Source organism: Erinaceus europaeus, chromosome 2 (genome assembly GCF_950295315.1).
Source record: "Erinaceus europaeus chromosome 2, mEriEur2.1, whole genome shotgun sequence".
NCBI lineage: Eukaryota > Metazoa > Chordata > Mammalia > Eulipotyphla > Erinaceidae > Erinaceus > Erinaceus europaeus.
Window position 1 is genome coordinate 30,830,911 of NC_080163.1, and position 15,201 is coordinate 30,846,111.

The 15,201-nt window shown below is 39.1% G+C and overlaps 1 protein-coding gene across 2 annotated transcripts in view; it reads left to right on the top strand.

Moving 5' to 3' along the window:
• Positions 1-14,551, top strand: part of PRRC1 (proline rich coiled-coil 1) — a 335,161-nt gene extending 320,610 nt beyond the window's left edge. For both annotated transcript variants that reach the window (XM_060177528.1, XM_007527829.3), the window contains exons 9-10: positions 3,687-3,789; positions 11,301-14,551. In XM_060177528.1, coding sequence (XP_060033511.1) covers positions 3,687-3,789; positions 11,301-11,510 — 313 coding nt within the window. In that variant the 3' untranslated portion in view covers positions 11,511-14,551. The remainder of the gene's footprint in view (positions 1-3,686; positions 3,790-11,300) is intronic.
• The last annotated feature ends 650 nt before the right edge of the window (positions 14,552-15,201 follow it).

The window sequence follows — 15,201 nt, forward strand, 5'->3', positions numbered from 1 at the left end:
GGCTCCATGCCCACACTACAAATGCACCATTACCATTCCCAGCAGCCAGTCTTCCTCCCTCCCTCCCTCCCTCCCTCCCTCTCTTTCTTCCTTTCTTCCTTTCTTTCTTTCTTTCTTTCTTTCTTTCTTTCTTTCTTTCTTTCTTTCTTTCTCTATCTCTTTTCTTTTCCTCTTCTCTTTCTTTTCTGACAGAAATTGAGAGGGATAGGGAGGGGGAAGCAGAAGCTCTTACTCTCTTCTCCTCTCCTCTCCTCTCCTCTCCTCTCCTCTCCTCTCCTCTCCTCTCCTCTCCTCTCCTCTCCTCTCCTCTCCTCTTCCCCTTCCCCTTCCCCTTCCCCTTCCCCTTCCCCTTCCCCTTCCTCTTCCCTTCCCCCCTTCTCCTCCCCTTCTCCTCCCCTTCTCCTCCCTTCCCCTTCCCCTTCCCCTTTCCCTTCCCTTCCCCCTTCCCCTCCCCTCCCCTCCCCTCCCCTCCCCTCCCCTCCCCTCCCCTCCCCTCCCCTCCCCTTCCCTTTAGACAGAGAGAAATTGAGAGGGCGAAGGAAGGGGGAAGCAGAAGCTAAACACCTACAGACCAGACCAGCTTTACCACTTACGAAGCCTCGCCCCCCACCCGGAGGGGAAGTGGGCAGTAAGTGCTGGAACCTGAGTCTGTGTGCCTGGTAACATGGGCACTCAGCCACCAAGCATCACCACCTTGCCCACCATTTAAAATCCAGATAGTAATGCATGCATTTCACGATTGTGAATAGATCATTTAGTAGTAGTAAAGGTAAGATGATACAGTGATGTTTAAATTTAGTTATAATCAGCCACTATGCATGACTTGGGCAAGAGAACTCAGTGGCAGTCACTACTAAACATCATCTCAGTTTAGTCTGGAGCACATACTGCTAATAGTTTTTTTTTTTTTTTTTTTCATGGTGATTTAATAATGATTAACAAGATTGTAGGATAAGAGGGGTACAATTCTATATAATTCCACCCACCAAAGTTCCGTATCCCATCTCCTTCATTGGAAGATTCCCTACTCTATATCACTTGAGGAGTGTGGACCAAAATTCTTTATGGGGAGCAGAAGGTGGAAGGTCTGGCTTCTGTAACTGCTTCTCCACTGAGCATGGTTGTGGTCAGGTTGATACATAACCCCAGCTTGTTCCTGTCTTTCCCTAGTGGGGCAAGGCTCTGGGTAGGTGGAGTTCCAGGTTAACATTGGGGGAGGTTGTCTGCCCAGGGAAGTTAGGATGGTGTCATGGTGACTTTTTTTAATAGGGGAGATTTCTGAGTGATTAGGAATACAACTAGATTTCAGATAGGTAACATAGAGATAAGTAAAAGAACAGGTAGGACATTATGCTGACAGAATTTAGGGACAGAGTGTGTAGAGTATTGAATACAGGACTGAAATTTGAACAGCTGTGTAAATAAATACTGAGGAACCATCTGAAAATAATTTTGTCATCCCTCCTGTTACAATTTTACTACTCTCTTAGTGGCTACCTTTGAAATACCTCCTCTTTTAGGTTTATTGTGGTCAGATATCTAAATTCTGCATATATGTTAATTTCCCTAGGAATTCTCCTGCATTTTTTTTTTTTCTGTCAGATCTGCCTAAAGGACTTTAGTACAACATTGTGATGGAGGGTTTTAACTACAAATTTCAGGGCTTTATTTTTTCCCTGGATATAGAAGTCAGGTTGGCAATTGTGTACATTAAGGTTGTCAGTATATGATTTTCCTTTATTTATTTATTTTCAGGTAAAGGCAGAGAGAAAGAGACCATATTACAGAAGCTTCCTTCAATGTGGTGAGGGCTGGGTACATGGCAAATGAATTATTTCTCTAACCCATGCCATTTTTGTTAAAAACACAAAAAACAAGCAAAAAAACTAGCTGTCATAAATTGTTACTGTAGAAATAAAGTATTTTCTTTGGCTTTAAGTGTACTAAATATCCAGAGGCAAGAGTATGTTGTCTCTGGAATACTTGCATCAACTGAAGGTCTTTTGCTCTCCATTGAAAGGTGTGTTGTCGGGAGTCGGGCTGTAGTGCAGCGGGTTAAGCGCAGGTGGTGCAAAGCACAAGGACTGGCATAAGGATCCCGGTTCGAACCCCGACTCCCCACCTGCAGGGGAGTCGCTTCACAGGCGGTGAAGCAGATCTGCAGGTGTCTATCTTTCTCTCCTCCTCTCTGTCTTCCCCTCCTCTCTCCATTTCTCTCTGTCCTATCCAACAACGACAACAACAATAATAACTACAACAATAAAAAAACAAGGGCAACAAAAAGGGAATAAATAAATAAAATAAAATATTAAAAAAAAAAAAGAAAGGTGTGTTGTCATTCATCCTGTTTTTCATTGAGAACATTGGCCTTTTGTAGATTGTCCCATTGTGCCTTGATGTGGTACCTTGCCTTGCGAAATACTTTTTTTTTCTTCTTCTTCTTCTAGAATTTAGGGTAGATGAGGGATAGTAAATGGTATTCGGATGTTTGTTGATGCTTGTTTCTAGTAAGGAACCAGCTAGAGCAGGAGAAAAACCCTCAGGACTGTTTTTGAATGTGAACAGTAAAGATTTCTACTCTTGTCCCGGGGATGGAGAAAAAGATGTGGTGTGGAAAAAGGATAAAAGACCTGCAAGCTCCCCCAGCCAAAAATTGTAGTGAAAGAAATAAAAGAGATTGGTTAAGGACATCTTATCTGAGGCTTATGTTTGTTAAGCTGTACATGACCATATTTTAGAGAGCACATGGCACTTGGAGGTTCTTTCCTTACTGGCACCATAGCAGAGGCTTTACTTTACCTTCCTTGACTCTCCTTTTCAGAAATTCTGTGCCTAATATCTTAGTCACTACAGTTTTTCTCTGTCATCTGCTTTAGACACAAATCATGGAAAATAAAATGTTGATTAGTATGTAACACATTGAATATTCTTGGAAGTTTTAGGATCTGTTAGAGATAATACAGACTGTCAGTAGTTACTTGTTTTCTGTACAATATTTAAATCAAAATCTTACTCATTTTGTATTCATTGGTTATTAAATGAAAGTGGATATTTGAACACTTTTCTTACCCTGTTTCAATATATGATTTTATATTTTATAGTTTTTAATTCTAGCTAGCTAAAATGCTGGTGTATCAACATTTATAAGTGTCTTTAAAGGGCAAGAAGGTTTTTCATGAAGCTGTTTTCAAAGATTGAATCATTGTGTATAGCTCAGAAAATGTTTGGGGGGGGTTATTAGGAATGAAAGAGGGTTTTCCTACAAGATGACATTTTAATTTACTAATAACTTGGGAAGATGCCACTATCATAAAGAGAAATGGTAATGGAAAATTCTCTATATAGTGACATTTTAAAATTACTCATGATAAACTGTTTGCATATTTAAATGAATGAATTTACCTCTTGCATAGTTGAGTACCATTTTCATACTTCTCTCCCATCTTAGCAAGAAAAGAAACTTTTCATTTATTATTTTCCTTGATTTTTTTTCTCCTTTTGTTATAAACCAGTCATAATTTTATATATTGTTACTATGACTTGTTCTCTTGAAAATTCAAAAATATGTTATCTGAAATCTTATGTTTTATCTGAAATCTGATGTTTTATTTAAAGGACTGAACCTTATGTGTTATAGCTTTTATACATATTGCATATGAATTTGACAGTCCTGTGTTTGATTACAGATGGTTTGACATAGGTTGTCTGATAATTGAAGATCCTGCCCATGGTATTCATCTAGAAGCGTTCACACAAGCTACACCAGTGCCTTTGGAATTTGTACAGCAGGTTAGTTTTTCTCATTTTGTTCCCAGATAATTATTTTCAAAGTTAAAATTTGTGTTAGATTTATTGCTAGAAATAAGTCATTCTTGATTTTGCTACCTTTTCCCTTCTTTTCTGACTTGACAAAGGTAATACATTGCATGGTTACTTACACAAGACTTTCTTTTTTTAAATATTTTATTTATTAATAAGAGGGATAGGAGGAGAGGACCAGACATCACTCTGGTACATGTGCTGCCAGGGATTGAACTCAGGACCTCATTCTTGAGAGTCCAATGTCGTATCCACTGCTCCACCTCCTGGACCACTTTCCTTTTCTTTTATTTTTATTTCCCTTTAAAAAAGGGAAAATTTCCTTTTTTATCTACAAATCCCTTTAAGAAAAAACCAGCAAAAGGGCCATTTTTTAAACTTTTCATTCATTTTCCCCCTTATTTCAAATTTTAGCATGTTATTCCCCATCACCAAAATTTCCTTTCTTTGAATTGGTTTTTCTTTTTTTTTTTTTATTTTTTAATTTTTTATTTAAGAAAGGATTAATGAACAAAACCATAAGGTAGGAGGGGTACAACTCCACACAATTCCCACCACCCAATCTCCATAACCCACCCCTTCCCATGGTAGCTTTCCCATTCTCTAGCCCTCTGGGAGCATGGACCCAGGGTCGTTGAGGGTTGCAGAAGGTAGAAGGTCTGGCTTCTGTAATTGCTTCCCCGCTGAACATGGGCGTTGACTGGTCGGTCCATACTCCCAGTCTGCCTCTCTCTTTCCCTAGTAAGGTGTGTCTCTGGGGAAGCGGAGCTCCAGGACACATTGGTGGGGTCTTCAATCCAGGGAAGCCTGGCCAGCATCCTGGTGGCATCTGGAACCTGGTGATTGAAAAGAGAGTTAACATACGAAGCCAAACAATTTGTTGAACAATCTTTCTTATAAGTTTGTTCATCAGTAGTAACAAATAGAAAAATCTGAAAAGTGTAATTAATATCTGACCATCCATATAGTTTTCTGATATAAACATATATAAACATATATAGTGGAATTGCCACACTTCTGAGTAGTATATTCTGTTCTCCACTTCATAAAATTTTCTTCACTTTTGTATGCTTTGTTCCTTGCTAAATGTTACTTCAAAGTTGGGACGTGATTGACCTTGTGCAGTACACATATTGGTTACCATGTATAGAGACCCAGGTTTGAACCCAAGGTGACGATGGAGCCTGCAACATTATTTAGGACATTAGGCATATATGGACATGGTAGTACCATTGGGCTTTCTCCTAAGACATGGAATTTTGGCTTATGTTTTCATAGAGTCCCCAGAAGGACCTGAGCCCCACTTCCATTCTTTCTAATTCTCTCCTGACCTCCCTGGCTTATTCTCTTTAGTTCTTTCTGGTTCTCCTTGTTTGTTTTTTCTTAGTCTAGTTCTCATGTGAGAATCTGATAAACCATTGGGGGCTTTCTCCCAATAGATTAATATCTGTGCTTATATATAAAATAGGTCTGTGTGTTCATAGAAACTCTTGAGTACAACCTGTGACTCTCTTAGAGTTTAGGGGGCGGGTAAAAAATGTATTCTTGGAATTTTTGAAATTTGTGTCTACTATTACTTTTTATAAAAAGTTATAGATATCACCATTAAACTTACTCTAATATGGTGATTAAAGTGTCATAAGCACATAACTGTGCAGTCTGTTGTACCAGTAAAGTAAGAGTATGTGTGTGTATGCATGCAAACACTGGGTTGTTGGAGAAGGCATGACTCATTTCTGGATAGAAAAATATCCTGACTTTCCCGACAACCGTGTGTGTGTGTGTGTAAGCTACTTTTTCATTCAACTAGAAAGACAAGAAACGATACCAGAACCCCCTCCTATGACTTATTTCCCATATAGTGTTTGGAGCTCTGGGTCATGTGCATGTCAAGCTACACACCCTACCTGGTGAGCTATATCTCTGGACCAAGAATGTTACAGTTGATTCAAGAATACCTTGAATAGCAGCCATGGAGGTGACACAGCCGGTAGAGTGCAGTACTTAGATGTATAGGTCCCGAGTTAAATCCACTGCACCACGTATGATTGAGTACATGAGCTCTTTCAGTCTCCTCTCCGGTTCTCTTTTGTCCCCTCATGTTCTCTAATTCTCCGTGGATTGTGTTTCAAACTTTACTTAATCTTTTCTACTTTTGGAAAGGACACTAGGTTATAGGCAGTGATTCTGGTCTAGCTAGTGCCTCCTTTTCGACCCACTCTACTTCAGAAAGACTAAAGAGACTCGGGACTAGCGGCCAGTCTTTACCACCAGGAAATACAGCTTCATCTGCCTCGAGCCCATTTTTCCAGATAGGGTGAAAGTATATCCTACCCCACAAGTCCTTAGGAATTCTAACAGCAGTTACAAACATCACCATTTCTTGCATAGAATTATCCTTGTTCTGGCACTTACATTAGCACCTGTATACCAGTGTCCTCTTCCCTTGGCAAGAATTAAGAGTCATATCCAGCATCCTCTCTGACCTGCTTTCTCCAGTGGGGACATTCCTTTAGTTCCAGTTGTGTTGAGTGTGGATATAAATTTGTGAAGGCATATGAGGCATTCCCCCCACCCTCCGAATAATGTTTCAGTTGCCCATTCTAATCCTCTCAATTTTGTATGCTGAAAAGGATCTTTCTCTGCCTCTGATTTCCATTAATTATGAAGAATATCCCTGTCTCAAGAAGTGATCTCAGCCCCTGATTTGGTGCAATATCACCTAATTCTCTTGTCAAGCCCTCTGAGCATTTGCATCTGCCACTGGTTATGAGTAACCCAGACAGGACCCAGTTGCTTTCTCCCTGCAATGCCGTTAGCATCACTTTTACCTACTAGCTTGTTCATAGCCTTTCCCACCAGAAACTCTGCCACAGAGCCACTCACAGTCTTCTCTTATTAACAAGCTATAGTTCTTATTTGCAGTATATCTAGATTCAGCCCATCTTTGTATTGCTGCAGTGTCTCCATATTCACTCAGTTCAGTGATTTAAGCAGCCACCTCAGTCATTTCTACTTGATATAATCACCTTCCAAACCTGGAATGGAAGGCTTCTGTTCTGTGTCCACACCTGGAACATTGCTGTACCACTCAGGAAGCTTCCCCCCTGCAGATGATGGGGGTGGGCTTGAACCCAGGGCCTCATGTATAGTGACATATGTGCTCTACTAGGTCCACTACCAGCCAGTCCCAAGTTCACACTTGCTTTTGCATTCATTGCACCAGTTCTCCAGGAATGCTGTTCATTTACAAATTCCAGCCATAATCCTCTAGTGCCTGAGGGCAGTCCAGCTGTTGCTCTAGTCCACTGGCAGCCAGGTGGCCACTCAGTGGTACCTCATCCTGTCCCTTTACATCCCAGACTCTCTCTCTGCCACTTGGATGGTAACTATTTTGGTTTAGGCCCCAACTGCAGTGTGTAGGAGGGAGTTTTCTTTTTTTTTTTTTTTTTTTTTTTTTTTTTTTTATTTTATTTTTTTTTTTTATTTAAATTTTTAATTTAAGAAAGGATTAGTGAACAAAAGCATAAGGTAGGAGGGGTACAACTCCACACAATTCCCACCACCCAATCCCCATAACCCACCCTCTCCCATGATAGCCTTCCCATTCTCTAGCCCTCTGGGAGCATGGACCCAGGGTCGTTGAGGGTTGCAGAAGGTAGAGGGTCTGGCTTCTGTAATTGCTTCCCCGCTGAACATGGGCGTTGACTGGTCGGTCCATACTCCCAGTCTGCCTCTCTCTTTCCCTAGTAAGGTGTGTCTCTGGGGAAGCTGAGCTCCAGGACACATTGGTGGGGTCTTCAATCCAGGGAAGCCTAGCCAGCATCCTGGTGGCATCTGGAACCTGGTGATTGAAAAGAGAGTTAACATACAAAGCCAAACAATTTGTTGAGCAAACATGGATCCCAAGATTGGAATAGTGGAGAGGAAGTGTTGGGGAGGTACTCACTGCAAACTCCAGTGTAATCCTGCTTTCAGGTATATATTCTGCAGTAGTTTATGGACACGTGTGCGCATACGCTCTCTCTCACAGAAACTGGTGTACGTCTAGGCTATGGGACTTTGTTAGAAAGTGAACCACCCGAGATGAAATTAGAGTGTACTATAAAAGGAAAGGTCTCACCCGAGCAATGAAGCTGAAGGGTTGTCATTCCACACAGCAAACAGTTCTAGGATGCCAACTAGATGGCACACAGTTCAATTCCGATACTTTCTACTCTGAGACAGGATCAAAGTCCACAGGTTAAGGACTTGGTGCAATAAGACAGCCCCATGTTCCTACTGTAGATGCAATGCTTAAGTCCAGGGACTATACATCTGACCAGCCAACCCCCTCCCTCAGGAAATCCATTTACTTATGGCCACCAAGTGTATCAGTCAGCCAGAAAAATAACTGGATTTGTATGCCTGAGGCCCCCAACTTAATCGCCAGGGCTACATGTACAATAGTGATGCCCTGACTTCTCTAGCTCAAATACAGCTCTTACTGGCACATGTAATAAATACAGTGAATCTTATAAATAAGACTAATGCGGACCAGGTGGTGGCACACCCATTCCAATACACATAGTACAAAGCACAAGGATCCCAACTGCAAAGGGTACGTTTCATACATGGTAAAGCAGGTCTACAGGTATATATCTTTCTCTCTCCCTCCCTATCTCTTCCTTCTCTCTCTGTTCTATCCAATAAAGTAGGGGAAAAAAAAAAAAGGCCAACAGGAGCAGTGTATTCTTAGCGCCAGCACTGAGCTCCAGTGATAACCTTGGAGGCAATCAATCAGTCAGTCAATCAATAATAGTAATAAAGTATATAGGGAAGCTCCATGTTACTGTACACAAGGTTCAGCTCTGACTGTCACACTTAATAAATAAAATAAATCTTATAATAAATAATAGTAGCAAATAAGTATGTAATAATAGTAACAAGAAATGCCAGCTGGAAGACCTGGCTCAGACAGTGTAGAGGGAACCTCTACGCCACAGTGTATACCCTCTGCACAAATACCTGCCAGTTTACCATGGAAGTTCACTAGGCCTGTTCTTTATGACAGCTTCATTATACTGGCGCAGCCTTCAGTCCCTTGCCCTTCCGTGAAGGCTGGAGGAGAGAGAGGGCTCCAAGTTCCAATCTTCAGATCATATCCTAAAAGCCGGCTTCCTTTCTTGAAATCACTCCATTATCATAAGACTTTTCTGTCTCTTACAATTTAAGGAAACCGTGTGTGTGTGTGTGTGTGTGTGTGTGTGTGTGTGTGTGTGTGTGTGTGTGTGAGGGAGGCTGAGGGGGAGTGAAGACCAAATTATCCACAATTTATGAAAACCGTGTGTTTGTGTATGTGTGTGTCAGGGGGCTAGGGAGGGGGAATGAAAACCAAATTATCCACACTTCTTATTGTAGATCACAGTATACATTATATCTTGGCTAAGAATTTGTCCCAGAAATGACAAAGTTTCAAACAATACATAAGTGAGTTTTTGTAATCCAATACTTGCAGAGTAAAGAATCTCATAGTATTGACAGTTGCTAGATATAACCAGCTGATAATTCTTAACTATTTAAGATTATAGGGGCACTAATATTTTCAAGTATATCTATGTTTCAGCTATAAAGCTACACTTTAATATTAACCAGATTAACCAGTGGGCAGCAGAACAATTAGTCTGTAGCCAAATATGGTTGGCTACTAATTTTTGTAAATTGAAATGCAGTGTTTACAGAGTCTAAATTATTTACTATCTAGCATTTTCCTAAAGATTGTTAGTGGTATATGTTAGACTATTTCACAAGATGTTTTTATTTTTGAGCATTTATATTGAAAGGAAACAAAATACTCAAAGAACAAAGCATCAAAAATTTTTCTTCGGGAGTTGGCCAGTAGCACAGGTGGCGCAAAGTGCAAGGACAGGCATAAAGGCCCTGGTTCAAGCCCCCGGCTCCCCACCTGCAGGGGAGTCGCTTCACAAGCGGTGAAACAGGTCTGTAGGTGTCTGTCTTTCTCTCCCTCTCTCTGTCTTCTCCCCTCTCTCCATTTCTCTCTCTTCTATCCAACAACAACAATAACTACAACAATAAAACAAGGGCAACAGAAGGGAATAAATAAATAAATAATGTTTTAAAAAGTTCTTCCTGTTTCTTATAATCTCTCTTGGGATGTTTCTCTCGTTTAATTTTCTGATTTAAGGAAATTAAAAATCTCTTATTTATATTATTTGGTCATATGCTGTTTTACTAATGTATACTAGTGAAAATGAAGAATAAATTTTCACATAATTCATACTTGCCAGATTTAAATATAAGTGATCTATCATCTTGCGTACACTTAGAATCCAGCTACCCTGGATTTGTGTTGCACTGTACAGCCTATTCGTCAAAACTACCATCCTAGACTGAGCTGTGCGACCATCACTTGGAAACTTGCTACAAATTCAGACTTTGGATCCTACTCCAGAGCTAAGTTGTCACTTCCATGAGGTCCTCAAATGCTTCCTGTGCATGTCACACATGGGAGCAACAGTTCTATTAGAGTGTCTGAGAATCTTGGTGACTTACCTGCTGTTCACTTTGAAAAAGTGAAAATCACGGTAGTGCGGTATACACTGGAAGATTCCGAGAGAAGGCTTTCACCTGCTGGGCTGTTCCATGTAAATTTGCTGCAATTTTGTGAATATACTCGCTCTTGAAACCAACACTGGAGTTCCAATTTAGTGGTCTTAAATGGGGCATGAAAACTAGTTTTTTCAGAAAAAGCATCTTAAGTAATTTATAATGATAGCATATTTAGGGGTCACTTGTAGATCCTTCTGTATCTGGAAGGTACACCTTCATTCTGAAACAGAAAGCCCACTTCATTCCTGGGCATTAAGAAGTGAGTTTACTTTGTCTCACACCTGTGTGGCTGAATAAGTGATTGAGTGGAAGCATAGATAGATTAGGTCAATTGTGAGTGGTGTAGCAATGGGTGATACAGTCCTGGATTTCTTTTTTTGATATATAACTTGTTCATATGGGAATTAAGTTTCTAGGGACAACTCTTTACAACTTTAATAGTTTTTTTTTTTTTTTTTTTCTGAATGAGCAGAAACTTTAATGTGCAGTTTCACTCTGGTAGGAATGTTATGATTAAAGACTAAAATATTTTTCTTTTAGTACTGATCTTAACTCAAGTGACAGCGAATATAGAACTAGTACCTAAGCCCTCTAACACTGAGCTTTGTTTAATTATTTTTAAGGCTTAGATTGTATTTGAACAACAAAATGAACTTAATGTGAACACTGAAAACAAATAGATGTATATCATATCTGGAACTTCACATAACTTTTTAACTCCAGACAGATGGCAGCATAACTCTGTTTATCAAGGTTTGTCATAATCTAGTAAAAGTAACTTGATACGTTGAAATGTCACTTAGAACATAGCTAGTTCCGATGATATTTTAAAATAAATCTTAAATAAAATTACTCATTTCATTTTCCTATAGGCTCAAAATCTAACTCCCCAGGACTACAGTCTGAGGTGGTCTGGCCTTTTGGTGACAGTGGGTGAAGTCCTGGAAAAGAGTCTTGTAAATGTCAGCCGGACTGACTGGCACATGGCTTTTACTGGCATGTCCCGTCGGCAGATGATCTACAGCGCAGCCAAAGCAATAGCAGGCATGTATAAGCAGCGCTTGCCGCCCAGGACCATGTGAGAGAAGGGCCTCCAACACCAAGACTTCTTCCTCCTGAGCTTGGTGGTAAAGAAACCAGCATACATATTTTCATGCATTGGATAATGTTAATGAATCCAGCAGTTTTGATAGCTCCCTTCTATGCTGAAGTTTTGTTTTGTTTTTTCCTAGAAAAGCATGGTAGATGAAAAGAAACCTTTTTTATGCTAGTACAATTTCACATACCGTAGTTCTCAAAAAAGGAAAATATATAACTATTTTTGTAGGACAATATTCCAAATTTATAAGGTACACACTTCATGGCCTGTGTACTTGTTTTGTTAAGACAGTTAAATATGTTTACTGAATAATCTTTAAAAGCATTTTTTTCTCTCTTATAATTCATGGTTAATTTCTTCCCTGCCAACCTTTGAAGGTTTGTGTGTATGCACTTGATCTCAGGTCTTACTCGAGTGTGTGCTCAATTACTGACCTTAAGAAACCTTGTGTCTGTGCATATTTTCACATGAGCCAAGTAATGGAATTGAATCATTTTCCTTTTTGGTCATTACTTTCATACAGTCTGAAAAATTCTACTCTTTTTCTCATAAGTTAGCTTTGGCATCTCATAAATTTATACTATGAACATTCGGATATTTTATTTTTTTCATGGCCAGGTGTGTGACTAAGTGGAAAATGATTCAGATGTTTTAAAACAGAAACACTTGTGTTATTTTTGTATAATACACTTCTGTATTTCCAAGAAACTTAACAATAATCATGCTTCTGTTTCCGCTTATATTCTCACAGTTGTAATAGAGAACTTTTGGGAAAAGAATTATTTGTTGTATATGAGATTTTATGCTTTTTTGTTTTCATTAAATCTATTTAGTTTGCCATGAACATTACTTTTCCAACTTTTTACTATTATACCTTTACTTTTTATGAAATTTTCAAAGGTGTTATTTTGTATTCAAATCAGTTTACTTAGTCCATTCTGTTTATATTTAGTGAAAGCTTCTTTTTCCTCCCCAAATAATATATTTTGCCACTTTTTTGATTTGTATAAATAAAAATTAAATAGTTTGTATTATACTATTGAACTATTATATATGCAAGTTCAAATAACTTTTTTAAATAGTTTCTTATATAAAATGTTATTTAATTTTTATTTACTCTTCTATATAATTCTTTATATGTAAAACCATCAGCACAGTCCTCTGGCAGCTTTATAAAAGATGTTGACTCTTATTCTGCTTAGTCACTACATGCAAATTTTCTTTTTAGCAATATTATTTCAAGTGCTTTTTTTTCTTCTTTTTTTATCCAAAGAGGAAAGGAGTAAGCTAACTTCACAACTGTGGTCTGTGTTACTTTTCAGGCAATGTGTGATGCTTGATCAGTGAACTCTGACTTCTGTGTCATTAAAAGTAATAAGAGAGAAAAAAGATGACGGTTGCTGTCACTTTATAAAAACAAAATGTTTTTGTTTTTTCCTTTATTGGCACTTGTGGAGCACTACATCTGTCCTTTCTCCATTCTTGAAAAGAAAGAAAAGCCCCTCTACCATTTGCTTCTGTCCTTAATCTAAAAGGCTGGCTTTTCCTAACAATATTCTGCTGTGCCACTAGCCTGATGATTCAGCACAAATTAGGAGCCTGAGAAAAGGGGTGTTCCTATTCAAATATTCTGCTCCTTTCTATAGTAGGGACATTTTCTATTATCCTTAAAATATCTGAGTTTTAATGTTATTATTGCCCAGTCTCAAATATCTGATGTTCCCAGAAGGTGTTTTTACAGAATCACAAACACTGACAGCTCATTAATCAGAATCTATAAAATAACAAATGCAGAGTTCTTCTCTGGCTTAGTTGCAGTCAGACCCTTCGCCTGCACCTGGCTGTTTGGTAGGCTTTCAGCTCTTCGGAACATAGAGTGGGTGAGGATCAGGGAAGGACAGATGGAAAAGATAAATACATGATCTAGTTTAGTCCTCTGATTCTTTTTTTAGGCCACTTATCTTTGAGAAGCATCAGAGCGTGACTGACTCCACATGTTCAGCTTTTCCAACCTTTTGTTTATTTTTTTCATCCTTGGATTTTCCTGTTACAGAAGGGGTAAGAAAAGTAACTCGGGCAGCTCTAGCCAGGCAATCTTTTGTGTTTTTATTTTGGCTCAGTTCAGGGCTGTCATCCCCGTTACCCACCCTCTGGCTGCCCCTTGCTCTTTTCTCTTGCTGCTCATTTCCTTATAACTTCCACACTAGCATTATTTTAAGGTGAGCCACACAGGGCCTATGTGCTATTTTTCTCCTTCAAGCATCTCAGGTAAACTTGTCTTTTAGCATTGCTTTAAAAAAAAAAAAATTAACATGGTTGTTTTGACTGTTTGTGATTCCCCTCCCACCCCACCCCCCCTTTGAAATCCACATATTGGGGTTTTTTTACAAGATTGTACAATTATTTTTTTCATTTTAAATCAAAAATGTATACGAACAGGGAGAATAACATCAACCTGTGTCGAGAGCAGCTTACTCAAGATATTTAGTCTAAGCTTTTCCTGTTAAGGTTATCAACGAACCCTGGGCCTGGAGCTGCACCCTGGATGGCTAGGTTTGGGTTTGGAAAGCCTTAGGCAATGCTGGCTCTTCTGTGTCTCTTATTATTATTTCCCATTCTTTGTTCCTCTTTTTCCCAAGGATTAGTGAGGTAGAACACTGAGATGAATGTAGACAAAATAGTGGTGTGAAAGTATAAATAATAGGTAAGGTACTGATCAAATTTTCTTATACACATCTATTGGAAAATGTGCAAATTTGTAATATACTCAGGGTCAACTAAATTCTTTAAGTTAAATTTACTTGCTTAGCTGGAGAAATGTTCTACTTCAGAATTTGTGCCCTATGAAGCCAAATTGGCGATCTGCATACTAAATGATGTTGGGTTATGTATGAATTCAGAAACTTTGCTTTTTGCTCTTACAGTGTAATGCTCATTTTAAAAATACCCTGCAGGGTGATGTATTGAATAAAACCAATTTTGTAAGTATGTAAATATGTCATAAATAAATAATACCTCAACTTATTTTCTAAAAGTTTATAGTGGCTTTTTAAAGTAGCAACTCAAACTAATACAATAATAAAAGGACAAGTTTTCCTTTTCTGTCTCAGCTCTGTACTGGCTGTCAACAGGGTCTCATGGAACAATAGTCTCAAACACCACATTTAAAGTGGAGTTTAATTTTAACGTCAGAGTCCAAGAACTCAGAATACTTAGAACACACATCAGATGTAGAGTTAGTACGTGGGATATTAAAGCCTGTGTTTGTGAAGCTATCAGTCTTTGTAGTGCTGAATTTACCTTTGACTTCCACAAGTGGTTTGTTGTTTTTACTGTACTCATTTTTTTAATTATCTTTATTTGTTTGATAGAGACAGCCAGAATACAAGAGAGGAGGGGATGAGAGAGAGAGGGAGAGAGACACCTGCAACACTGCTTCACCACTTGCAAAGCTTTCCCCCTGCAGGTGGGGACCAGGGGCTTGAACCTGAATCCTTGTGCATTGTATCATGTGCGTTCAACCTGGTGCACCACCACCGGCCCCTACTCTACTCATTTTATTCATTGATATATTTGTTATTCTTTTTTTTTTTCTTTTTGCCAAAGCATTGCTCAGCTCTGGCTTATGGTGTTGCAGGGGATTGAGCCTGAAAGTCTGGAGCCTCAGACATGAG